This window comes from Stegostoma tigrinum, chromosome 32, assembly GCF_030684315.1.
Source record: "Stegostoma tigrinum isolate sSteTig4 chromosome 32, sSteTig4.hap1, whole genome shotgun sequence".
Taxonomy (NCBI): Eukaryota; Metazoa; Chordata; class Chondrichthyes; order Orectolobiformes; family Stegostomatidae; genus Stegostoma; species Stegostoma tigrinum.
In genome coordinates this window covers 9,364,222-9,392,111 of record NC_081385.1, presented here as the reverse complement: position 1 = coordinate 9,392,111, position 27,890 = coordinate 9,364,222, and the positions used below count along the sequence as shown (strand labels likewise).

Below are 27,890 nucleotides of genomic sequence, written 5' to 3'. Positions count from 1 at the left end.
GGAAAAGCTCAGCAGGTCTGGCAGCATCTGTGAAGGAAAAAGCAGAGTTAACCTTTTGGGTCCGGTGACCCTTCCTCAGAACTGATGGTGGCTAGGAAAATGTATGTTTATATGCAGAAAATAGGAGAGGAGGATGGGGCAGGGAGTAAATGATAGGATAGAGCCCAAAGAGAGAGAAAGACATTTGGACAAAACAGTTAATAACTGTGAGGATGGGAGGGTGATAAGCTGTTAATGGGGACTATTAGACACTAACAACAGGGAGTATGTAATGGCAGGCTATGTGGGAACAAGGCCTGGTGTGCAGGATAGAGGGCAGGGACATGGGAGAGTTGAGGCCCTAAAATTACTGAACTCGACATTGAGTCTGGAGGGCTGAAGGGTCCCCAAACATAAAATGAGGTGTTAGAGATAATGGGAACTGCAGATGCTGGAGAATCCAAGATAATAAAGTGTGAATCTGGATGAACACAGCAGGCCAAGCAGCATCTCAGGAGCACAAAAGCTGACGTTTCGGGCCTAGACCCTTCATCTGATCTTCTCTGATGAAGGGTCTAGGCCCGAAACGTCAGCTTTTGTGCTCCTGAGATGCTGCTTGGCCTGCTGTGTTCATCCAGCTCCACACTTTATTATATAAGGTGTTGTTCTTCCAGCTTGTGTTGGACTTCACTGAAACACTGCAACAAGCCAGAGACAGAGACGTTGGCCAGGGAGCAGGGTGGTGCAAGTAAGTGACAGGCAATGGCTAGTTCAGGGTCTTCTTTGCAAACAGAATGTAGATGTTCTGCAAAGCGGTCACCCAGCGTATGCTTCGTTTCCCCAATGTAGAGGAGACCACATTGTGAGCAGCAAATGCAGTAGACTAGATTGTGAGAAGTGCAGGTGAAGTGAATTTGGAACGAATGATGCTTTAGTGGTTGTAATTCTCCCTGCAATTGTGTGCATTATTATAATTTTTGCGTAGCCAGTCTCTCAGTTTGATCTGTGCTGGCCTTGTCCCCATTCAAACTGCTCAGAAAAGCTAACAAAAGAGAGTGCAAATGATACACAAATGAGCAAGGACAATGAGAGATAAACTTCCTCACACAGTGAACAGCATGCGCTGCTTGGAAATGCAGGGCAAGCAGGTTCAACTGAGGCCTTCAATAGGGCATTGGACAGTTGTTTGGATAGAAATCACGTGCAGGGAAATGGGAAAATGCAGGAGGTTTGCAAAAGTGATAGAATTGCTGCAGGCACAATGGGCTGAATGGCCTCAGTCTGCACTGTAATGATTCTATGATTTGTGGAAGTGGGATGGGAGGGAGGTATTTATCATGGACAGAGACAAGAGTTATCAATGATTGGTAGCGCGTGGGTGGTGGAATGGTTAATTGAATGTGGTCATGGGAAAGAAACTCATAGAGATTAGGTTTTCTTATTCCAGATGGATGCTTCAAACAGAGACTCCACTTACTGATTCAGCCCTCATCAGAACCTTTAACCCCTTCACAATGGAGGTACACCGGAAACTAAACATGACAGTCCCAAGTTTTAAAAACAAAACTAGGTTCTTTACTCAGAGAGTGGTGGGGGCATGGAGAGCATTGCCGGAGAGGGTAGTGGAGTCGGCCTCACTAGGAGCATTTAAGCAGCTATTAGACAGGCATATGGATGATAGTATAAGATAGGGGTGGAGGGTAGATAGACCTTAGGTTTAGGGTAAAAGTTCGGTGGAGTTTGAATTCAATGCATAATGATGGTCACAAACGCCCTTAGGAAAGGAAATCTGTTAATCCTTACCTGGACTGGAGGTCCCTGCAATTGACATGCAGAATGTAACACAATTCAATTGACTCCACAGAGATAGTAGTAGCTGTTGATGCTGGAGAATCTGAGATAACAAGGTGTCGAGCTGGATGAGCACAGTGGGCCAAGCAGCATCACAGGAGCAAAGGAAGAATGGTCCAGACCCGAAATGTCAGCTTTCCTGCTCCTCTGATGCTGCCTGGCCTGCTGTGTTTATCCAGCTTGACACTTTGTTATCTCAGTTGACTCCACAGATGTGAACATTATGAGGCAAACAGAAGTGTCGGTTACATTTGCATCCTACGTGTGACTCTAGACCCGGACAATGCGATTGACTCTTGGCTGCCCTTCTGGAAAATTAGGGATGAGCAATAAATGCAAACCTAGTCAGGGGTGCCCACATGCTGGTGAATGAATGTATAGAATAAAGACTTCAAGAGGGTGCAGTCTTTTCAATTTCAACAAACCCACACACCCCCACCCCCGCCACTCTGCTTGGTGCAAAGGTGATTTTGGCTGTTTGGAAGATGCACGTTAAAATGGCACAGTGGTACATGTCCAGCAAGGATTAGGTGAATGGCAAACTGCTAGAATTATAATGCCCAGTGCATCTCACTTTCATCAGGCACAAAGGACTAAAATTGCCACAGCGTGGTCCATTGGACCGTTACACCAACTCTTCACTGCTACAGCCTTCAGTGTAATTGGTGAACATGGTTTCTTGAACCAATCAAGTTCTTGACAGGAGGGCCCTGCACTTGATGTGCAGAATGTAACACATTTCAATTGACTCCACAGATTTGAATATTACAAGGCGGACAGAAATGCAGGTTAAAATTGCAGTGCACACATCTTATTCAAATCTTGGCATTGAGTTTCTTTCTCCTGACAGTATTAATATCCAAGGAATCATGTTTCATTTCTTCTCATGTCCCATGCCATAGACTGAATAGAGATGAAAGCACTTGAAGTTTTTTTTTGCGCACTTATTCTTGAACATCAATAATCCAATTGAGGGAAAAGTTTATCAACAAGGCAAATTTGAGAGACTAGGGATTTTAGTGATGGGTGTAGGTAATTAATCGTGTTCTTGTAATTAATTGCTGGGATGGTCTGTCTACTTCTCTATCCTTGCTGCTGTGCATCTGCTGCTGATTATTGGCCTGTGTATTAAAAAGACAGTAATGTTATTACCACACAGGAAATTACTGCTGAATGGGCTTTGTTCTTATTCATCACCAGAGGATTAATAAAGAAATGTTTGTGCTTGATAAACTACCTTCAGAGTCAAGAAGTATTAAAGTAGATTTGAGTGCACATGCTCTCCCTGCCTGAGGAAACCCCGCTAGGCTGGAAATGGACTGGCAAGGACTAAGGGGAGTGGGCTGTGGCTCTGGCCTGGAGGTCTGAAGGTGGAAATGAACTGGAAACCCAAACAGCTGGGCACAAGAGGCAAGGAAACGAGTAAAAAAAAAATGGAAATTCAGTTTTATTTGAATCCACACTTCTAATCCAGCTGGATGGGTCGGATATGGTGAATCAGTAAGTTTGCACCCTTCCTTCGGGCAGAATTAAATGATTCTGAAAGAGTGTAAAACCAGACTGAGCAATATCAAACTTTGCATCCGATTTCCCTGTAGGGAGGCTTAGGAAGAAACTTATATTTGTTTAGCACTTTTCCCAACTACTGCACGTCTCAAAGTTCTTTAGAACCTGTGAGGCAGTTCTTTTGCTGCAGTGTAGGAAACACAGCGGCTAAAATGTGCACAGCAAGCTTCCACAAATAACAATGGGATAATAACCAAATGGTCTGTTTTTGAGATATTAATGGATGGATAAATCCTGGCCAGGACACTCAGACAACGCCCCTGTTCTTTGACATAGTGCCTTGGGATTTTCACATCGATTCAAACCAGCAGATGGCACCGTGGTTTAATGTCTCATCTGAAAGATGTCATCACAGACAGTGCAGTGCTCCTTCAGAGCTGCAACGCCTTTTTTGTGCTCAATTCCTGAAGTGGGATTTGAACCCAGAACTTTGCCAGTTAGGTTTATGGCCCAGGGTATTGTGAAAAAAAACTATAACATTTTTGTTTCGCAGTAACACTTCCAGAAATGGGAGTTGGAGTAGGCCATTCGGCCCCTTGAGTCTGTTCTGCTTTTCAATTACATCATGGCTGTTCTATGGCCTAGCTCCATATATCTGCCTTTGGTCCATATCCATTAATACTTCTGGTTAATTAAACTTTATTTATCTCAGATTTAAAATGAACAACTAACCCAGCATCAATTGCTGTTTGTAGAAGAGAGTCCCAAACCACTAGCACCCCTTGTGGGTAAAAGTGCTTCCTAACATCTCTCCTGAATTCTCTGGCCCCTATTTATAGGCCACACCCCATAGTGCATGAATCCCCAACCTTTATCTTTATTTCAAAGTTTATCTTTATCCTTTCCTCTTAGTATCTTGATAACTTTGATGAGATCACCCTTAGCCTTCTAAATTCTAGAGAAAATAGATCTGATTTATGTAATCTCGCCTCATAATGCCCAAAGTCCAGGCATCATTCTTGCAAACTTATGATGTACACCCTCCAAGGCTACTGTATCTTTCCGAAAGTAAAGTGCCTAGATCTATTCAGAGTACTTAAAGTTGTTTAAGTCTGTTCAATACCAAGATGTTCAAAATGAAAACAAATGGATTGGGAATCATGCCCTCATCGAGGGTTCAAGGGCTTTAGTCCTGTTTAGTTGGGGAAGTTTATCACGGCCAATCCACCTAACCTGCACATCTTTGGGCTGCGGGAGGAAACCGAAGCACCCGGAGGAAACCCACACAGACAGGGGAGAATGCGCAAACTCCACACAGACTGTCACCTAAGGCTGGAACCCAACCCAGGTTCCTGGTGCTATGAGGTAGCAGTGCTAACCACTGAGTCACTGTGCTGCCAACTTCCTCTTTTGAACCTTTATGTATGAACGTCTTAAGCCTCTAAGTGAAACCTACATAATATCAAGGGTGGGTGAGTGGTATAGGGCACAAGTCATGGGATTAAGGCTTCAGTCTCTGGAGTAAAGTGGCTAAATCCAACTGCTGCCAGTTATGCTAATGGCTTAGGGCAGATAAAGTGACAGTGTCACTAACTCTAGGCCAGGAGGCCTGGGTTTAAGTCCCTAATTGCTGCAGAGGTGCATCATAACATCTCTGAACAGGTCATTTAGAAAATATTGTTAATATACAGAGAAGGACTGCACTAAGAATTCCCAGAGACTGCAATGACATTAATACAGATGTAAATCACCTTCCCAGCAATGATCTTGCCAATAAATGGGTCAGAAGATCACCCAGCTACAAGATAGAGCAAATAAAATCACTTTGTTAAACATTATATTGACACAGAATGTACAATCCCAGAATAACTCTTCTTCCACTTAGATTTGCAATTGCCGAATAGAACAAGAATCGTATCAACCAAAAAGTTATCACAGATTGCCTGCATCAAGCTGGTTTTATGTGTGAAAATGAAATGATAAAACAGAGAACAGCGATTACATCTACTGATGGTACAAGATTAAGAAGGCGATTGGCACTGCTGAAGATTCATTGTGGAAAAGAGTTCAAGTATCAGATTATGACTTAGATAAGAAGTCAGGCAGAATTTCCTCCTCCACAAATCTGTGGCTCTCGGGCAAGGTCATTGAACTGGTGACTAAATAGATTCAAGGAATAACTAAATGGGCTTTCAGAGAAAGAAGGATTTGAGGTATATGATAAGAAAATGAGCAGAAGAGATTGATCTATCAAAAAGATTGATTGTGTCTGATGGCCTTTTACTGAGTAAATATCTTCATTTTCTTCTTTATTTAGTTACAAGGGAAGCTGCCATATCATGGTGCACAGGGCAGCCCTTTGGGCTCCAAACCAGAATCAGTGTTCAAGTCCTACTTACTCTAGGATTTGCTAGTCATGGTAGGGGTTCTCACGTGATCCAAAGCAAGTTGTTAATCAGTCTTTACAATCCTTCCATACCTTCCTCCAGAGAGAAACGAGTGTGTGGTCACATAAAGAAAAATGTTTGAAGCTTACCATGTCAACTCTCATAAGCAAGGCATATCTGGCAGAACTACAGCCAAATCTCAATGAGCAAAGAAATCTCCTGGCAAGATATGAATGTTCCTAAATGTGAAAGGATAAGGAATGGGGCAGGGCTTCCGTAACCCACCAAATAGCACCTCCTCCCTTTAATCTTCCTGGGTTCATTGACCACTGCCGTTACAGGGTATACATCCACTATCGAGATGGAGACTGTGGTGTGGCTTCCAAAGAGAGAGACGGAATCTATCCTTTCAGTAGCAACAAATAAATGGGTGTGGCCAAGCACTGAGTCTCATTTTCCTACTATCAGGCCCCACCAGAAGTATTAATGGATATGGACCAAAGGCAGATATATGGAGCTAGGCCATAGAACAGCCATGATGTAATTGAAAAGCAGAAAGAGAGAGAGGAGAATAGCCAGGAACAAGGCTTTCAGAAGGTATGACTTTGGAATGTTGAACTGGAAGGAGAGGAGGCATTTACTGTCTTTATTTGAGGACAGGAGCACTATTGCCACGGGCACGCTGGTTCTGCTGCCACCTTATAAAAGATAGTAACTGTTGAGCAACTGGAGGTGGGGCCTGATAGTAGGAAAATGAGACTCAGTGCTTGGCCACACCCATTTATTTGTTGCTACTGAGCTGCTCAAACCTGTGAAATTGAACCCCAACATGACAGGAAGGTGGCCTAAAACACCACAGTAAAGTTTAAAAAGGAATACTATACATCCTGCAGCTGAGGGGGAGTTGGTTAGCTCAGTTGGCTGAATGGCTGGTTTGAAATACAGAGTGACTTTGTGGGCTCAATACCTCTACCAGCTGAGGTTGCTAACATCCAGAAAGAACAAGGGTAGCACCACCCCCTCCAAGTTACTCACAATCCTGACTTGGAAATATATTACATTCCTTCAGTGTTGCTGTCCATGACTGAATAAATAAAAGGCAAAGAGTCACTTTGTAGGTCAGGGACTGCAACTCAAGCTGTAAAGTGTCTTAACCATTTTGTGTTAAGCACAGACCCAGAAACAGCAATGAAATGAAAGGCAGGGTAATCTCGTAGTAATGATGCCCAGGGAAAAATCCATGCTATTTTGTTCTTTGATTTGCCTCTTTTATCATCTATCTGAACTACTCAACATTAGGACATTCCAGTGATAATGGGAACTGCAGATGCTGGAGAACCCAAGATGATAAAATGTGAGGCTGGATGAACACAGCACCCCAGCAGCATCTCAGGAGCACAAAAGCTGACGTTTTGGGCCTAGACCCTTCATCAGAGAGGGCCTCTCTGATGAAGGGTCTAATCCCGAAACGTCAGCTTTTGTGCTCCTGAGATGCTGCTGGGCCTGCTGTGTTCATCCAGCCTCACATTTTATTATCTATTATTAGGACATTCCAGTCTCTTGGCTTACTGTTTCATCAAAATGCTGGTTCAGAAGTGAAAGTGTTCCCAATCAGGTCAAGCTGACACTCACGAATAACAAAAGACATCAGTGTAGTTTCTGCTGAGGGATGGATGGGCATAAGGTATGCCACGAGCAGTTCCACTTACCTCTGATAGAGCTGCCACCATTGTCACCAGGAATCCAAGCCAATGTAATGGTGGAGGATGAGGTCTTAGACACTGTCAGATGAGGTTGGTCAGGTGGCACTAGGAAGGGGCAAATTAATGGTTAACACAATATAGAATCAGATTCACCAACATTACGATATAAAACAAATTTAATTGTGAGTACAGCGAGTAAAATAACATCTTTTCATTTATGGATCATTTCCTTCCATCCAAAATGAACTGCTGAGCTAGAACTCAACCAGCCAACCAGTTCCTGTACGAAAATGATTTGGGGAGTTGTTAGAAGTTTTGAGATTCTCAGCAAGACGTTTGCCTATAATCAAGGCCATGGAGAGGTTACAGAGGATATTTGTGGTATTGAACCAGGGATTAGGCACCTCAGTTATGTGCAGAGACTAGAAAAGCTAGCATCACTCTCCCAAAATGGAAACAGTTGGGTGATTCAATAAAGGTGTTCAAAATTATGAAGGGTTTTTGATTGAGGAAATCAAGTGCTCTATCGATCAATGGTTTTCACTGGCAAGAGGGTTAGTAATTAAGGACATGGCATTTAAATAGACGTGAAGGTATTATGATGAGGAATTCTCTGCCTGAAATGCAAGCAGATATAATCTGTGATGCTGGGGACCACTGAAGGAGGCCGAGATGGATAATCAACTTGGCACTTCTGGCTGAAGATTGCTGCGAATACACAAGCCTTATCTTTTGCAGAGTGTTGGGCTCTTCCATCATTGAGGATGGGGGTATTTGTGGAGCGTCCTCCTCCAGTCAGTTGTTTGTCAGCCACCATTAAGGACTGGATGTAGCAGGACTGCAGTACTTAGATCTGATGTGATGGTTGTGCGATTGCTAAGCTCTGCCTGTCACTTGCTACTTATGCTGTTTGGCATGCAAGTAGTCCAGCTTTGCCAGGTAGACACCTCATTTTTATGTCTGCCCTAGTGCTGCTCTTGAACTATCCGTTAAACCAGGGTTGATCCCCTGGCTTGATGGTAAATGTTGAATGGGGATAAGCCATGCAGTCGATTACAGATTGTGCTGGAGTACAGTTCTGCTGCTGTTGATGGCCCACAGCACCTCATGGATGTCTAGTCTTGAGTTACTAGTTCTGCTCAAAGTCTGTCCCATTTAGCCCGTGATAGTGCCACACAACACGATGGAAGGTATTCACAATGTGAAGGTAGGAGTTTGTCTCTACAGGGCTGTGTGCTGATGATACTGTAATGGACAGATGCATCTGCAGCTGACTGGTTGGTAAGGATGAGGTCAAGTATGTTTTCCTTTTTGTTAGCTCCCTCACTATCTGCCGCAGACTCAGTCTAGCAGCTATGTCCATTAGAATGCGACCAGTCCAATCAGTCGTGCTGCTGCTCTGTCACTCTTGGTAGTGGACGTCAGAATCACCCACCCCGGGATAAATCTTGTGCCCTGGTTACCCTCAGTGTTTCCTTCAAGTGTTCAACAGTACTGAATCATCAGCTGAGGTATGTGGTAATGAGCAGGAGGCTTCCTTGCCCATGTTTAACCTGAAGCCATGAGACATTATAGGGTCTGGAGTCAATGTTGAGGACTCCTGGGGTAACTCTCTCCCAACTGTATACCACCGTGTTACCACCTCTGCTGGGTCTGTCCTGCTGGAAGGACAAGAAATATCCAGAGATGGTGATGGTGGTGTCAGGGACATTGCAAGGTATGATCCCATGAGCATGACTATGTCAGGATGTTGACTGACATCTGTGCGACAGCTGTCCCAATTTTGGTACTGGCCTCTAGATGGTCATAAGGAGGACTTTGCAGGATCAAAAGGACCATTTTTGCCAAAGTCATACGGCATGGAAACAGAGCCTTCGGTCCAACCAGTCTATGCCGAACATAATCCAAACTAAACTAGTCCCACCTGCCTCCTCCTGGCCTATATCCCTCCAAACATTTCCTATTCATTTGTCTATCCAAACGTCTTTTTAACGCTATAACTGTACCCGGATCCACCATATCCTCAGGAAGCTCATTCTACACGCGAACCACCCCCGTGTGAAAAATTTGCCTCTTATGTCTTTTTAAAATTTCTCTCCTGCCCCCTTGTCTTGAAACCCCCCACCCTAGGGAAATGACAACTACCATTAACTCTATCTATACCCCTCATTATTTTATAAACCTCTGTCAGTCGCCTCTCATTCTCCTACGCTCTAGTGAAGAAAGTCCCAGCCTATCTAACCTTTCTTCATAACTCAAACATTCCAAACCCTGCAACATCTTGGTAAGTCATTGTCTTTTCCAGTGCCTGGGTCTCTGCCAATTGTCCATCAGTTTTATTTCTTTGTTGAGACTCCATAGTGATTGATGCAACCTAACAGCTTGCTAGGCCATTCCACAGGACAGCTGGAAGTCACCCACATTGCTGTGCATCTGGAGTCACATGTAGGCCAGACCAGTTGAGGATGGCCGATTTCCTTCCCTGCAAGGTATCAGTGAGCCAGGTGAGATTTTCCCGATAATTAACACTGATGTCTTGGTTAACAGTAGATTCTTAACTCCAATACTTTTTATTGAAATCTAATTTCTTCAGCTGCTCTGGCATAATTTGAGCCTGGGATCCCAGAACATTAGCTGAGTTTCTGGACTAAGAATCTAGCATAACACCATGAGGCCATTGCCTCCCTTTAAGATTTTTACTGAGTGGTGCAGATCTTATGCATAAATGAACTCCTTTTGTGCTCTCAATGTTTGCGAGCCCACAGGTCTTTTCCTGCCTGATTTCATGGAGCATTGAACTTTGCCAGCATTTTCTGTTTTTCCCTCATGCTTCTTCTGAAATGTATCTCCTCAATTCATTTCAACTTCAGCAATTTTGTAGCCCAGCCACACTCTGGATTATGAATTTTACTTTGGACATCTTTTTGGATTTACCAGTGAGGACTGTATGACACCTACTTTAGGATACTTAGAGATGACAGTATAATGCTTATCACTCAATTGTAAAAACATTCACCAAGGCTACTTTGATAGCACGTTCCAAACCCACGAACACTATCATCTGGAAGGGAAAGGGAAACAGATACAATAGGAACACCACCATCTGCAAGTTCCCCTCCAACCACTCACAATTTTGACTTGGAAATATACTGCCATTCCTTCAGTATTACTGGTTCAAAATTCTGGAACTTCCTCCCTAATGGCATTGTGGGTGTTTTCTTTATTCACCTGTGAGATGTGGGCAATACTTGCTGGCCAGCATTTATTGCCCACCCCTAGCTGTCCTTGAGAAAGTAGTAGTGAGCTGTTTTATAGAGTCATACAGCATGGAAACAGACCCTTGGGTCCAACCAGTCTCTATCGACCGTGTTCCTACACTAAACTAGTCCCACCTGCCTGTGTTTGGCCCATATCCTTTCAAACCTTTCCTATTCATTTACTTACCCAAATGTCTTTTAAATGTTGCGATGGTACCCGCATCTGCACTTCATTTGGCAGTTCATTCCATCCACGAACCACGCTCTGCTTAAAGAACTTGTCCCTCATTCCGTTTTAAATCTTTCCCATGACCACCTTCTCAATAAATGATGGTCCAGCCAATGATGCCCACATCCCATGAGAGAATTAAAAAAAGGGGACTTAACAGACTGATGAGTGGCAATGCTTGTGGGTCAACCATGAGAGAAAGAAAAACAACAAATATTCTTGCTCCTGCTCACAGTCTGGTGGCCGTCCTGAGAAATGTATGCGCTTGGGTGTCTGGTAAAGCCAGCATCAGTGTCAACTGTGAGAATTCCCACCAACTTCCAGTTTACAAACTCTCATGGCAGAACAGTGACCAAAACACCCAGAGGTATGTGTGGGCTACCAAAAGATAACTTGCACTTTACATGTAGCAAAGTGGGGAGTACATGGGGGGAAATATTTTGAGAAGTAATAATTGTACCAGTTATAATGTTAAAAGATGAGGGGTCACACTGAAGCTGTTGCAGTGTGAGGACAACAAAATTATTGGATAAACACAATGAATTTTACAGAGGTAAATCCCTGAAGCATCATAACCTTGAATCACATGTTAATTATCTACCAAACTCTGTGTGATGTACAGAATCACAGAAAATGTGCAGCATACTAGGAGACCATCCTGTCCGTGCTGGCTACTCAGCTGCTCCCATACTGCCCTGGCTTTTTCCCACAGCCCTGAACATTCTCCCTACAGATAATGAATCATTCCCTTTTGAAATCCTTGATGCATTCCGTCTCCACCACAACTGCAGGCAGTGCATTCCAGAAGCTAGCCTCTTGCTGCTTAAATCATTGCCCTCCAGTTCTCCATTTGGAATCACAGAAGTATTTTGGCACTGAAGGAGGCCACTTGGCCCATTGTGCCTGCACCAGCTCATTAAATGAGCTTCACTACTCAGTGCCAGTCTCTTGCTTTTACTTTATACCCTTGCACACTATTCCTATCCAAATAATCATCCGACACCCCTCCTGAACGCTTCAACTGAATCTGGCTCCACCCTATTTCCAGGCAGTGCTTTCTATTTCCTAACTACACACTGAGTGAAGAAGATTTTCTTCATATCACCCTTGCTTCTTTTGCAGATCACCTGAAGTTTATGTCCTCTGAAGTTTGTTCTTTTTATGAGCAGGAACAGTTTCTCCCTTTTTACTCTATTGATCCCGGTCATGATTTTGAAAAACGTTATCTGATCGCCTTTTTCTCTCCACAGAGAACAGTGCCACCTTTTTCAATTTAGCCTCACAACTTAAATTCTTTATCCCTGGAGCCATTCTTATAAACTGCTTCTGCACTGTCTACAATGCATTTACAGTCTTTCGAAAATATGACATCCAGCACTGTACATAACACCCCGAATGGGGTCTAACAAGTGTCTCGTAGAAATGCAACATCATGTCCTTGCTCTTGTATTGTATGCTCCTATTGATAAAGCTGCTGCTGTGATGATCTGTGCTGCCACGTTCAACAATCTGTGCTCAAAATTATTCCCTATCTATTCTGTCCAGAACCCCATTTAGCAGCCGTATTTACCTCAAAGAAACGAACAATAATTCAGTGTCTTTAATAAAGACAATGTCCCAGGTGAGGGAGAAAGAAATAAACAGAAACAGTTGAGAAGAAGAGGTGAAGAGTGAGTTTAAGGAGGGACCTTTGACAAAAAGGATGAGTTTTGATGAGGTTCTGAAAGATGAACAGAAAGTGGGATAAGTAGAAAAGTTCACAGAAGGAATTCCAGGGATTGGGACTATCAATGCCTAGAGATTCTACCATCAATAGTTCGGCAAACAGATGTCAGGGAAGAATCCCACAGTGTGGGAGAAATGAGCAAACACAACTGCTCCTACCTTGCACCAGAAGGTTGACTATAATGGTATCAAAGCCCCAGGTGTTGGTGGCTGTACAAGTATAATACCCTGAATCCTCTGCTCTTACAGAACGAAGAAACAACGTCCCATTGTTGAAGATCATTCTGTGGCCATCAACTTGCACTGGGATGGCAGAATCTTCACTGCAAACAACACAAGTTTGTTGTTAATAACGACACAAGGTGATATTAACAGTGTGATTTGATTTTGCCTTACTAAGTTTTCTTACTGCAATTTTTAAAATATCTGATGTGCCACCTCCATAGTAACTTTTCTAGAATACAAATAATGTTCTGTTATGCAATTTGTCATTCCTTCGTTTCATCTATTTTAACCCTTTTGGACTTAAGGTTCCCGTTGGTCATTCAACAAGTCCACCTCTGTGATGTCTCAGCTTCCCTATCAATGAGTAAACTCCTGGTTACTCAGTTGAGTGAGACTTGACTCTCAGTCCAACAGCTTTTTGGTCTCCATCCCCAATAGTCTCAAAACTAATAAGCAATGATGCTCAGCCAAAAGAGAAAAGAAAAGCAAAGTTTGCTTTTGTTTTAATGCCCCGATGATTTTTATCCCTGGTTGGTCTCAGCAGTGAGTGACCTGGAGATTAATCTTCAACTCCTGGAGATGTCAGGTCAAGCCTGAAGTGTATGTGGAGCAGGTGACTAGGCTGTTCTGCTATGTCCTGGAGTGTTAAGTCCAATCGTAGTCTGTAACAGATTCTAAAAATGCTATTCTGAACCTGATATTTTGGAACCGTGCAGCAAGATCCCTGAAATAAGTACAAAAACAAAACTGCTGGAGGAACTCAGCAGTTCTGGCAGCATCTGTGGAGACAGAAACAGCATTAATGTTTTAGGTCCAGGGGCCCTTCCAGTTCTGAAAAAGGAATGTTAACTCTTCAGCAATTTCTGTTTCTCTTTCAGACTTTCAGCTTCCACAGCTCTTTGTTTCATATTATTATCTATGAAGTAGGTGGTCTTCTCTCTCTGTCTCTCTGTGAAGGTGTTCCATTTGGAGGTAAGTGCTCAGCATTTGCCCCAATGACACGATTGAGATCAGGCTGTCAGCAGTCTAGAGCAGTTCTTGGTGCAAGCCCTGTAGAACTGTACTGCAGTATACCATCACGTTGAAGAAACTCAGCTTTATCAGAGCCCTTTGTACAAAAGCCCAGCGTTAATAACATCTCATTCAAGAAAATAACATTGCTACTCGCTCCACTGTACCCCTTATAATTGCTTCATTTATAATAAATGGGTGTTGCCTCTATTCAGATATTGGAGTGAGTCCTAGCATAAACATTCAGGAGATTAGTATCACAACAAAACTTTCAAGGCAATGGTATTTTGTTCGGTTGGAGAGTTATTATTTGCCAGACTATTTGCTGTATCATTCTACTTTATTATCTTTCTGCTCTCATTGAATATCATTAGAATTCTGAACAGCAAACATCTCCAAGGCAACCACCTACGCTCTTTGGCTGATTGGCCAACAAATTAGCCTAATCCGAAGGGACTGTGAGGCTTGTCAGCCCACCCTTCTTCACAAAATGAGCTGGCTCACAGTTCAGGCCCCCAGAGGCAATTCTGGCTCAGGATTGATCCCAACAATCATCCCAATCCTCCTCCTGTTTCCAAATGCTGGGCATCCCTGTGAGGATTAGCCACCTGCCCCAATACTCCAGGATGGTGCCACTAAAATGACGGAATGGGCCCGCCCACTAGGAGCCAAGGATTCTGGCGTAAAGAGGTTGTTGTAGCACACAGTGTGTGTTTACCTGTCTTTTGTCCACTTAATGGTAGGTCCTGGATCACCCACACATGTACATTGCAAAAAAACATCTCTCATCCAAGGTGTAGTTACTGTTCCTCCAAATGCAATAATCTTTGCCGGGACTGGAATACAAAACATAGATTCTTTAGACATTCATCCATAGAATATGCCCTACAAGTATACTGTACACTACATAGCTCACTGTACCAGGGGCACTATATTCAATACCAGAGGGCATAATCTCAGAACATGGGGTTCCACATTTAAGACCAGGATGAGGGGGAATTTCTTTACTCAGAGTGTAGAGAATCTGAAGAGTTTTCTCCTACAGAAGGATTTCAGAACAGGGCCATTAAGTATACTGAAAACTGAAATGGATTTTCAATCAGTAGGAAAATCAAGGGTGATGGGGCAACAGACAGGAAAGTTGAGTTGAGGAGTATCACATCAGTCCTGGCATAGCAGATTCAATGAGCCGAACAGCCTACTTCTACTCCTACATCTTACAATCTTATTCAAAATAAGAAGTGGACTATGGATCATGCCGTCATCTTAATGACGGCTAAAACTTTCCAAAGGTTACCTGGAATAAATTATTTCTGCTTCCAAGGTACTGACTGAGATATTGCACCAGAGACACCAATAGCCTCCTTGGATTCTGCACATGTTTAGTGGATAATGAGGAGCAAGGGATTATTCATTTGCTCCCAACAGACCCCATTCTGCCATCAATCAACCTCCATAGCCATGTGACAGGGCTCAGTGCAGCAGTAACCCTTGCTGACTGCTCTCTCTATCATCCTGGGGTGGGTCCCACAATTTCTGAGAGCCAATTACTGACTGATCTTTTAATTTGGGAAAAGCCATGGACTGACATCCTGAACACAACATCAGCTGATGCCTACATTCCCCGGTGGCAATGTCGTTTCACCAGAGTTACAACTGGGGTGTACAGCATACTAGTCTAACGCTTAAAATGATGTCATTCTCAGACAGGTCCTCACCCATCTTTCCCAGCACAAGTGGCACAGTCTTGTCAATTTAACAGCATCTTCAATGACAGATGCAGGACATGATGGACTCACCCCATCGGATAACAGAACGAGCTTATTTGCGAATAATTATGGACGAGGAATTTTGTTACTCATGTCCAACATCCCAAGGACAAGCAGGCTTCAAAGGGGAATCAAATCTCACTTGCTGTGGGGAGAACAACTAATGAGCTACAATCAACTTCTCTTCGTAACACAACAGGACTGAGGGGCAGAGGAAGGAAATTAGTGGCAGTCCATACTGTGTTATCATTTACTATTTATCATGATGTGAAGATAGTCATGTTCTACTAATATCACTGAACTGGTAATCCAGAGGCCTACACTACTTCTTTGGCAAACTTGGTTCAAATCCCACATCAGCAGCTGGTAAAATTTAAATTCCATTTAAAGATCAGGAATTAGGTGAGTGTGACAACTATCATTGATTGTTGTAAAGACCCACCTACTTCACTGATGCCCCTCATGGAAGGAAACCTGCCTTCCTTATCCTGGTCTGGCCTACATGTAACACCAGTTCCATAGCAATGGGGTTGATTCTGAACTGTTCTCTAAAATGGTCCAGAAAGCATCTCATTTCAAGTGCAATTAGGGATGGGCAGCAAATTCTGAAGCACCCATCTCCCATAAAAAGAATATGGAAGAAAATAAATCACCAGGCAGGAGAGCTTGACCTGCATTAATAAAAGTTGTGCAGTGTACGAACTGGCAATGTACCTTTACATAAGATTGACCAAAAGATGAAGATTGTATGTGAAATGGCATATTGAAAAGAAACTGTATGAAAGGACAGCCTCATGAGCAAAATTCACACAATTAAAGTGAGGATATGGACTGGAAAAGGAACACAGCTTTTACAGTATTAAACTTCTTGCCCAAGAGAACTAAAAAGCAATATTGCGTAATTGAAACAATCAGGTTAATATTAGTGAGGCAGGCCATTCTGAAGAAGGGCTTTCAGATGTTTGTGTTTTAAAAGGAAACTTACATAGAATCAACTTTACAGAAGAGGCCGTTCAGCCCATTAGGTTTGTACCACCAAAAATATATTACTACCTTCATTAATTACACTTTCCCCTAGTGACTGACAAAGCATTGACGTCTGATCTGAGCAATACCATCAAAGAGGAGGGTCAAGATGTCACAATTTCTTTTGACAAGCGCTAGACCTTCATCCTCCTGTCTCTAACCTCAGCTCCTACACTCCGATCTCCTGTTCCAAATCCCAGAGCTCGCCTTTACCATGCTGTGGACAAGGAACGGTGGGCCAGGCCATTATACAGGGAAGTAAATAAAAGACCAGTGCCTATCCAGGTCATCTTCTGTCACCATGGGAGTCAAATGATTTTAAAAAAATGTTCTTAGGTTCATAGGATCATACAGTGCAGATAAAGGCCATTCGGCCCAATAAGTCTGCACTGATGTAAATACCATTAAAAGTGTAGCTAAAAGCTTAGCATCCTGATTTGGAAATATATCACCATTCCTTCAGTGTTTCTGGCTAAAATTCCGAGACTCCCTTCCTAATAGTACTCTGAGTGTCCCTACACCACATGGACTGCAATGGTTTATGAAGGAGGATCAGCACCACCTTCGCAAAGGATTAGGGATGGACAATTAATGCAGACTTTATGACTTACAACAGGAAGGACATGATAGCACTCGAAGGGGTACAGAGGAGGTTCACCAGGATGAAGAAGTTGAGCTGGAAGGAGAGACAAGATAGGCTTGGATTGTTTGCTATAAAGCAGAGAAGACTGAGGTCCCAATTTCCTGCACTTATCCCATATCCTTGAATGTTATGATATTTGAAGTACTCACACAAATATTTTATAAAGACTATAAGGTTTCCAGCATCCACCACCTCCCTAGACACTGCATTCCAGATTTCCACCACCTGCTGATTCAAAAAGTTTCTTTTCCCAACTCCCCTCTGAATCTCCTGTCCGTTACCCTCTTGGGTATTGGCATTGACCCCTCAACCAAGTAAACAGCTGCTCTCGATTCACCATGTCCGTACCCTTCATAATCTTATACACCTCCATCATGTCCCCCACCTCAGACGTCTCTGCTTTATAGCAAACAATCCAAGCCTATCTAGTCTCTCCTTCCAGCTCAACTTCTTCATCCTAGCAACATCCTGGTGAACCTCCTCTGTACCCCTTCGAGTGCTATCATGTCCTTCCTGTTGTAAGTCATAAAGTCTGCATTTATTGTCCATCCCTAATCCTTTGCGAAGGTGGTGCTGATCCTCCTTCTTAAACCATTGCAGTCCATGTGGTGTAGGGGCACACAGAGTACTAGGAAGGGAGTCTCGGAATTTTAGCCAGAAACACTGAAGGAATGGTGATATATTTCCAAATCAGGATGCTAAGCAGGTTGGAGTTGAATTTGCAAATGGCAGTGTTTCTATGCAAATGCTGCCCTTCTCCTTCTGGATGGTAAAGTTTGTAGGTTTGTAAAGTGTTTTTGAAAAAGCTTTGGTAAGTTGCTACATTTCATCTCACAGGCAATACACACTGTTGTCTGTGTAAGCTGATGACAGGAGTGGGGAGAATTTGCAAGGTGGCGCATGGCTCACCAACCCTTTAAGGTGATTGCAACAGTGAACAGTCTCAGTCAATGAGATTAAAACAGACACAAGAGGTGTAAAATCTCAGTGATGGAGAGATCTGGGAACTCAGACCTGGAGTTATCTTGTCCTCCCAAGTAAAACTACACTAACCGTTTCGCAATTCACTCTAAAGCTGTTTACCAAAACTGTAGGATGCAGGTGTCTGAAAAGACAAGAAAGGGAAGAAAGTACAAAACTAACAAGATACATGATGAAGGCTGACGTACCCTTTGCTGCTGGCTCACCAGTGACTTTGTTGCTCACATTTCCTCGGCCTGCCGATGTGACTGCTGCGACCCACAGAAGGTACTTTTGCTGGCGGTTCAGGTTGGGGATTCGGTAGTACAGGGTCTCTGGAGATGCCTCATACTCACTGGGAGCCTGGAAGGAAAACCAGTCTGGTCAGTGCCAACCAACAGCAGTGGGCGCACCTAGTAGCTGCCCTGGCACACACAGGTCAATGCTGTCGGGAGGAATTTGCAGGGGGTTTGCACATCTAACTTTCAGGCTAGGTTCTCCCCACAGCCCACCAACTGCAGTATTTCTGCAAACATAGGAAACAGGAGCAGGAGTAGGCCAGTCAGCCCTTTGAGCCTGTTCCATGATTCAGTATGATAGCGCTGATCAGTATCCAGTACCCACTTTCTCCCCATATCCTTTGATCCATTTAGCCCAACGAACTATATCTAACTCCTTCGTAAAATGTTAAATATTTGGCTTCAACCGCTTTCTGTGGCAGAGATTTCCACAGGCTCACCACTCTCAGAGTGAAGACATTTTTCCTCATCTCAGTCCTAACCAGCCTGTTGTGTATCCTGAAATTGTGACCCCAGGTTCTGGGCTCCGTAGTCAGGGTCAACATCCTTCCTGTCTTTGTCCTGTTTAATCAGTTACAGTTTTATAGGTTTCTGTGAGGTCCCTTCTCATTCTTCTGAACCCCAGTGAATATATTTCTAACTGATTCAGTCTCTCTGCGTACATCAGTCCGGCCAAGCCAGGAATCAGTCTGGTAAACCTTCACTGCACTCTCACCATTGCCAGAAAATCCTTCCTCAGATAGGGAGACCAAAACTGCCCAAAATACTCCAGGTGCAGTCTCACCAGGGCCCTGTGTAATTGCAGCAAGATATGCCTGCCTCATATTCAAACCCTCTCATTATGAAGGCCAGCATGGCCTTTCTTCATAGCCTGTTTGCATCTGCACACTTATTTTCATCAACTGGTGCACAAGACATCCAGGTCTCGTTGTGTCTCCCACTTCTTCAATGTATCCCCTTCCTGATAATAATCTGTCTCAGTTTTCTTGCTGCCAAACTTCACATTTACACACATTTGTGCTTCATCTGCTGTGCACTTGCCCACTCATTCAGCATGTCCAAATCACACTGAAGCAGCTCTGCATCTCCTCACCATTCACCCTCCCACCCAGCATGGTGCCCAGTACAAACTTGGAGTTAGGACACTCGGAAGTTTCACACTGATCCTTCTTTAGTGATTGGCTGGCTGTATTTGGGGTGACTTTGGGAGTACACGCAAAGCAGGGGGGGTACTCTACACTGATAGCAAAGTTTTGAATGACGTCATGTTGCCAAGGGAGCAAAGAAGGGAAGCTGACCAGGAACGCATTACCTGGATTTCCTTTCCAAGATATAGATTGAGATTTCATTGTCACGTGTACTCAGGTAGAGGTGTAGGAGTGAAAAGTGTACAATGTCGCCACACACACTCGGGTACAAAGGCACCCAAGTACAAAATGTAGGTGCAAAGCAGTAAAAGAAACAAAGTATGGGTAATAGTTAACATTAATGTCCTTCTTGATATAAACTAGAAAAATAAAGGAATAGAGTTAAAAGTTGCAGTCCTAGATGATTCTTCCACTTATCTCTCTCTCTGGGAGACCTCTCAGCTGCCTGTTTTTACGCTACTACCACAGATACCAAAGGACGCCTGTCACCACTCAATCTTCTCACTTTGGGTGTCATTGATGCTGCTGAAGCTGCGACCTCCCTGATCTCCTTCTGCTGCCTCCAGTACAAGCTGGGCAGGACCCATTCGCGTCTCGAGATCCTGCCACGCCAGGCCGAGAGTATTAACTCCATTAAACTTAAGTCAGTGGCTCTCGGCTGGTGAGGTAAAGTGCTGCCATCTTCACAAAGAAGCCATTGATCACGTGTCTTTTCAATTGGTTGAGGAAGGAGCAGCGTGCCTTTCAACGAGCCATGACTAAGTAGGATTGTGCAATTCACTGCATCAAGTTGTGCATTAGTAATAAATGAACAGGGTACTAATTCACCTTTTATGATTATGTAGTGCCGTTAAATCAAGCCAGTACCGTTGGCGAGATAACTTGTTAAAAGATTGTTTCACAAGAAATCCAGAAATGCTTGTTTAAATTTTGACATCCCTTGCTTCCTACTATCTGTATAACTTGTGAATAGTTGTGGTTTCCAAGCTGACGAGGGTCTCTGATCTCTGTTGCCATAGGCAGGGTTTTGTCAGTCAATAGTTCAATTTTCCAGGGCTACTGATGTTGGTGTGCTTAATGGCAATAAGGCAAGATTCAGGTAGATCAGGCTCTGACTCATAGGCTTCCTGCTCATGCAACTGCTATGGGTTTGCGCTTTGGAAATATGTTACATATAGATGGAATGGCCATACATGCAGCTTCTGATGAAGGTTTACACTGGACCCAAAACGATAGCTCTGTTCCTCCCTCCACAGATGTTTTAGAATTAGAATCCCTACAGTGTGGAAACAGGCCCTTCAGCCCAACAAGCCCACACCAAACCTCAGAACATCCCACCCAGACTCATCCCCCTATAACCCACCTAATCTACACCTCCCTGAACACCATGGGCAATTTAGCCTGGCCAACCCACCTAGCCTGCACATCTTTGGACTGTGGGAGGAAACCAGAGCACCCAGAGGAAACCCACACAGGCACGGGGAGAATGTACTAACCCCACACAGACAGTTGCCTGAGGTTGGAATCGAACCCAGGTCCCTGGTGCTGTGAGGCTGCAGTGCTAACCACTGAGCCACCGCGCCATCCTGTGCTGCCAGGCCTGCTGAGTTTTTGTGGCATCCTCTGTATTTGCTTCAGATTTCCTGCGTCTGAAGATTTCGCTTTTAAGTAAGCCTGCAAAAACTTGTAGAGACATTTGTTGGATGTTAATTCTGGCAAATCAAATTTGCTTACTAGAGAGATGTTGGATGAAGATTCGGATGATTCAATCTATACCTTACAGCTAGTTAGCATTGTCAAATCCAAAGCGGAAGAATGATTTGTAACTATTACATTGGAAACAGCAACACAAGAGCATTGAACAAACATCAGGTGCCAGGTAAACACTGGTGCTTCTTGTAACATTGAGTATCACAGACTGCTGCAAATCCAAAAATTAACGTTTGCAAGTTAAGTTGAAGCCTCAGGAAAAGAATGATGCTCACACTGAAAGGATAAATTAGACTGAGAGTCCAATGCAGTGACCGTACTGAAGACCTGGAATTTCAGATATGGGACGGAAAGCTGAAGCCACACATTTCAGGGTGAAGCTGGTCAAATGCTTTATCTCAGTACAGAAAACATGCCAGACGAGATCTACAGCATTTCGCAGGTCACATTGACTAATGGGACGCCAGTCAAACAGCAGGAAACAGAAAGGGTCTGCCTTCAGGACCACAGAGGAAACTTGGTACCAAAGTCAGAGAGCAAAATGTGCTGGTGACAACTCATACAATTCGAGGAAAGAGGTGTTTAAGTAAACAATGTAGCACAGTCATCTAGGAAGATGTCATCAATCCACCTGTCGAGGTGAGAGGAAAAACTGTCAACTCACATACATGTCATGTACGTAAAGAGACTGACAATGTGGGACTATCTAGAAAAACAGTTTTAATAATGTGTGGGAACAGTCTGCATCATCGGTAACCTGGGCATCTTAGTGGAAACAATTGTGCAGACAAATTTGCTTCAGTTTAAGAAAAGGGGAATGTTTGAATGGAACTTGTACTAATGCACTGCAACAAGCACAGAGAATGCTGGAGAAACTCAGCAGGTCTAACAGCATCTGTGGCAACAGAAACAAAGTTAGTTCAGTACAATATGTCTCTTCTTTCAGAACAGGCATTATTGTGTTTAGTATTACTGTAGTAATGTTCTTCCAGGTTACTGGATGTGACTTCTGCCACAACACTGCAGGCAGCTATCTGATAGCGAGTTCAATAAAGACACAGTGCAGACAGTACTGGTGTGCTGTAAGCTTGGAACAGCCTCGATCAAATCTCCTCTTCTCTAAGTAATCCTTCCAGGTAACTGAAGCTCCTCATTTCTGGAACCGTTCTCTTGAATATTTTCTGCATTCTTTCTATTGCCTTCACTTCCTTTTAGAGTGTGACGCCTTTGACTGGACACAGTACTTCACAGGAGGCCAAACTAGTGTTTGAAATTGGTTTTGACAGAACTCCCTTGCTTTTGTTCTGTGTGCCCCTGTTGATAAAGATCAGGATTTGGTATGCCTTGTTAACAGCTCTCTCGACCTGTCCTGCCAACTTCAAAAACCTTAAGCACACATACACACAGGTCTTTCTGCTCATACACCTCCTTTAGAATTATATCTTTATTTTGCTTTTGCCTTTACTGCCTTTCTGTCTCCTCCCTGACAAAATGAAATGGTTCATATTTCTCTGCATTAAATTTCCCCTGCCACTTGTCTCTCCATTCCATGATCATGTCTGTATCTGTTTGAAGTTCTGCACTGTCCTCCACTTGGTTCACAATACACCCAAGGGGTACATTGACTTCAGTCAAAATGATCAGTGCCGTATCTGGCTGATTTGTCTGATAGAGGAATTGGTGACTAGGAGGATTGCCAGTTACATGCCTATCACTCCAGCAGTTTTGGTTACAGGTTCACAAAGAGACCGCAGCAGAAATGAACAAAATAAATCCCACAGTTGAGTTCTGTAGCAATCTGCAAGCTTGGCCCTCCACTCCACTGACAAAGAGACAGGAGGTCCACAAATTACTACTTATCAAAAGCTCTGCTTCAAATTCATTTCAATATCTAAGCCATCCGTTGTCATGGAGATATAATCTGTTCATCAAAGCGGCTGTTTAAAACCATAGGGATCTGATACTGTTATTTGCAGGCATGTTGTCAAAACTGCCTAGGAAAGTCTACAATAACACTAGGCACAATACTTGTAATTTTAGGGACAATACATTACTGTAGAAACACTCCTTTCCTCTTCCCTTCCCTTCCATACCCCTTTTCACTTTTGGCCCCAGTCGTAATCGAATTTTAAATGCAAATGCCTTGGAAGAGGAAGAATTTGATAGATTGACATAAATTGTGGAATGCACAGAGACCAACCATTCTTTCACAGCAGGGACCACCACAGTTTGTAACACTCAGTGTGATTATTGCTTCCCAGACTGACGAGCTCCTGACTGAAGGCCTAGCTCACTTGAGCTTACGAGTCGCAGAACGATTGTATGAAAGGTGTCCCTTGACAGTACTCTCTGCCAACAAAGGATGAGTGATGGGTTTGGGCCTGCAATTTTCCACAAAGCTGAATCCTTGTCGGGGGAGACAACTGAGGCTCATGGACCCTTCAGGAATTGACTATTATCTTCCACAATGCAACAGTGAGCATTTTTGGTGAAAGGAAAATCGTTGGGGCATTGAACAAACTGAAATGGGGTGTTCTTTTATCTGAAGCCTTTCACTGATATATTTGGAAATAGCAGTGATGCAAGGCAGCTGTGAGGAAAGTGTTGGAGGTGATGGCCTAGAGTTATGCTGGACTGTTAATTCAGAGACTCAGACAATGTTTTGAGGATCTGGGTTCAAATCTTGCCATAGTAGATGGTGGAATTTGTACTCAATAATAATTTGAAAATAAGAGTCTGATGATGACCATGAGTTGATTGTCAGGAAAAACCCATCTGGTTCACTCATGTCCTTTGGGGAGGGAAACCTGCCACCCATTCAGTCCTGCTACATGTGGTAGCAGACCAACAGCAATGTGACTTACCCAGCTGCCCTCTGGGCAAGAAATGCTGGCTCAGCCAATGATGCCCATATCTGTGGATGAATTTTTAAAAATTGAGTTTGACTGATAATTAAGCCTCTTCATTGAGGAGCCTTTGCTTTCTGTTGGCAGTTCAGGCACAGGCTGGATCGAGGGCGGGAGGGGAGGGCACTGGGTAGGACCTGAGTGGTCACTTGACAAAACCTCCATTGGAAGCTGGCAACTCAAAGGGAGCAAGGCAGTTCCTGCAGGAAGGAAGCGGCAATGTAATCAACAAAATAAAACGAAAGTGCCACGGGCGCTGGAGCTGTGAAACAAGAAATAGCAAGTGGCAGAGAAACTCAGCAGAGATGGTGGCATCTGTGGAGAGAAAGCAGGGTTAATGTTTCAAGTCTGGTGATCTTCCATCAAAACTGGTGTTAAGTGGTTTCATGTTCCAGTGATGGGTTACACAGGCAACACAGCTTCAGCCATTCTCCCAACCTGGCTGAGGAATGAGCACCTCACCCCACCCACAGCAGATGATGGAGGCCTTTGAGTCCACATAAGAGCCATGGGGTAGCTACACAGAGGCGTGCCCTGATGTGTCAGGATAGAGGCAGCATCCCAACACCTCCCACTGAATGTCACATTGCTTTTGACATGTTAATTCTGTTTCTCTCTCCACAGATGCTGCAGATCTGCTGAGTTCCTCCAGCATATTCTGTTTTTATTTCAGATCTCCAGCATCCGTAAAACTTTGCTTTTTGTTGGTTACTGGGGGGGATGTTTAAGGTTAATGTACCTCCAGCAATGATAGTACAGGCACTGGCCAGCATCATGGAAAGTGGATATTTAGTAATTCTGCCATAAAGATTTTGAAACATGTCCAACACTTGATGACAGCACATTGCCACTGCTTGAAATAATGTCACAGAGGCTGGTATCCCATCAGCAACTTACCTTTTATTTGCACATGGAGAGTCCTTGACACTGATCCAGCTCCCTCAGAGCCAGCTCTCAGAGTGAGCAGGATGTCTGACACTCCTGTCCTTTTCTGTCAGCCAGGTCTCCCTGACTGGACCAGGTTGACACTCCCAATCAGGGAACTCATACTCTATGAGGTCCACTCGGCAGACCTTGTTACTATCAGTACATTGTTAACAGGTTACACTGTGGTAAATAAGACTTCAACTCTCTGAATGGGTCATAGAGTCATAGAGATTTAGTGCATAGAAAAAGGCCATTCGGCCCATTAAGCCTGCGCCAGTCAAAATCACCTAACTTTTCTCATCTCATTTTTGTAGCACTTGGCCCACAGCCTGGTCTGACATGGGCTGTTGCCCCAGAAATGCATCATGATAATCCCTGAGCTGAATGGGGAACAAGTGTTACTGCCTAATTGCCCCACTCCCTTGACTGCCACAGCATACATTATGAAAGATAGACGAATCTAGCAGTTGAGGTCTTCAATCCCTGTTGAACATCTTTCCGCCCATGTCAGCTGGGCAAACCTCTCTGATAGGGCACTTCACCAAGGGAGGGTGCCTTGCTGAATGTTGCCAGATTCTGCTTGCTACACTGCAACCCAAATTCAGAAACACTAGTCATTGGTCACAGGGGATAGCCCAGGCTGTTGAAATAGCACAGATTAGTCACTGCGAAATGAGTATGCAGCCATACCACCCTCCTGATGCATTCTGAGGCATAGCAAATTACAAACTCATGATAATTACCACATCACTGTTAGCACAAGAATATGCTACAATTTAATATTGAAATAGTTAGCAATTTAATCATCCAGCGTCAAATTTACTCAAAATCCTTCTCAAGTTTCTCTGTGCCATTTTTTCGCTGCATATTCTCAATTTTCCTGATATTTGTGGTGCAGATTTGCATATTTCTCCCATGCGTAAAGTAACTACAGAAAATGCCACATCTGTCCTGGTAAGAAACAATGTGTTGGCTTGTGACTCACTGGGGAAGACCAGGTGAAGTCTCTTAATGCATGACACAGGGATTAAGAACAGCAGGAAAGACAATAAAGATTTACATCTAAATAGTGCCGTTCACAAATTTAGTTTAATCTCAAAGCAATTTACTGCTGATAAACCTTGCGTTTGCTGACACCAAATTGTATGTCATGACTTGGTTTGAGACACAAAAAACTACAGATGCTGGAATCCAAGGGAGACAAACAGGAGGCTGGAAAGACACAGCAGACAAAGGGTAATACCTGAAGTGTTGCTCTCTTAAACCATTTTATCAGCAACAGCGTTTGCTGACCTCAGCAACTGTGCACGCTCGCAGAGGAAATGTGCATATAAGTCATGTCAACCCAATAAGTCATGAGATACAACGTAGACAAACGGGAGGCTGGAAGGATACGGCAGGCCAGGCAGCATCTGGAGGAAAGGAGCAGTCAACATTTCAGGTATTACCCTTTGTCTGCTGTGTCCTTCCAGCCTCCCGTTTGTCTACGTTGTATCTCATGACTTATCGGGTTGACATGACTTATATGCACATTTCCTCTGCGAGCGTGCACAGTTGCTGAGGTCAGCAAACACTGTCGCTGATAAAATGGTTTAGAGAGCAATGTGGAAAGGCACAGCAAGCTTCCCCAAACAGCTAAGATCAGATAATCTGTTCTTTTTGTCAGTGGTGTAGGTAGAAGGAGTAAATATTGACTCAAAAATTAGGAATGACACCCCAATACCTCTTCAAAAGAACGCCTCATGATACTTTACGACCATCTGAGAGGGCACACATGAGCTTAATTTAACATTTAGGTCAACAGTATAGTGCTCCCTCAGCACTGCACTGGAGTATCAGTCTGGACTTTTGTGTCTCTAGAGTGAGCTTGAACCAATAGTGTTCAGACTTAAAAGCATAGGTCCTATCCACAGAGCCACAGGAGAGGAGTTAAATGAAACATAATAATTGGGGACTCCAATTTTTAGTTTCTTTGCAAATCTGGAGACTGAAAGAGGAAAGTTCTGGAGTTCTGCAACATGTAGGTCATGGGACTGAAAGAATCAAGTGGAAAACTTACTTAAAGGATCTTCATTTTAACATAATGATGTTTTACAGAGAAGGAAGAACATGTGGATGACAACTTTGCAGTTCGGTCAGAGCTAGAAAGCAAATTAAGAAGAAGCAACAATCCCAAATAAAGCTGAAAAGTGGGCAGAACAGATGTTAGTGGGTGACAGAGGAGGGGAACTGAGCGAGCCCATCAGTGCATTCCAATAGACGTGCAAAGGGTGATACAGATGAGCTGTCACATGAATGAATACATTATTCAAGTCTTGTCCAATCTCAGACATTAGAGAGTGAAGAATGGCTCAGTGGCACAAAAATCTTTGCCCGTCTGAAGAGCCTGAACTTGACAAAACGGTCATCAGCTCTATTTCAGAAGTGAGGAGTTAGTGAAATGGAGAATTTCAATAGACAATAGGTGTAAGAGTAGGCTATTCGGCCCTTCAAGTCAGCCCCACCATTCATTATGATCATGGCTGATCATCCACAATCAGTATCCTGTTCCTGCCTTATCCCCATAACCCTTGATTCCACTATCTTTAAGAGCTCTGTCTAGCTCTTTCTTGAAAGTATCCAGAGAGTT

The 27,890-nt window shown here is 43.6% G+C and overlaps 1 protein-coding gene across 4 annotated transcripts in view; it reads right to left on the bottom strand.

The window, feature by feature from the left end:
- dscaml1 (Down syndrome cell adhesion molecule like 1) overlaps positions 1-27,890 on the bottom strand; it is a 564,629-nt gene that overhangs the window by 59,473 nt on the left and 477,266 nt on the right. For all 4 annotated transcript variants that reach the window (XM_059638968.1, XM_048562212.2, XM_059638969.1 and 1 more), the window contains 4 exons: positions 18,481-18,634; positions 14,592-14,709; positions 12,797-12,960; positions 7,433-7,531 (listed from right to left, as the gene is read on the bottom strand). In XM_059638968.1, the coding sequence (XP_059494951.1) occupies positions 7,433-7,531; positions 12,797-12,960; positions 14,592-14,709; positions 18,481-18,634 (535 nt within the window). The remainder of the gene's footprint in view (positions 1-7,432; positions 7,532-12,796; positions 12,961-14,591; positions 14,710-18,480; positions 18,635-27,890) is intronic.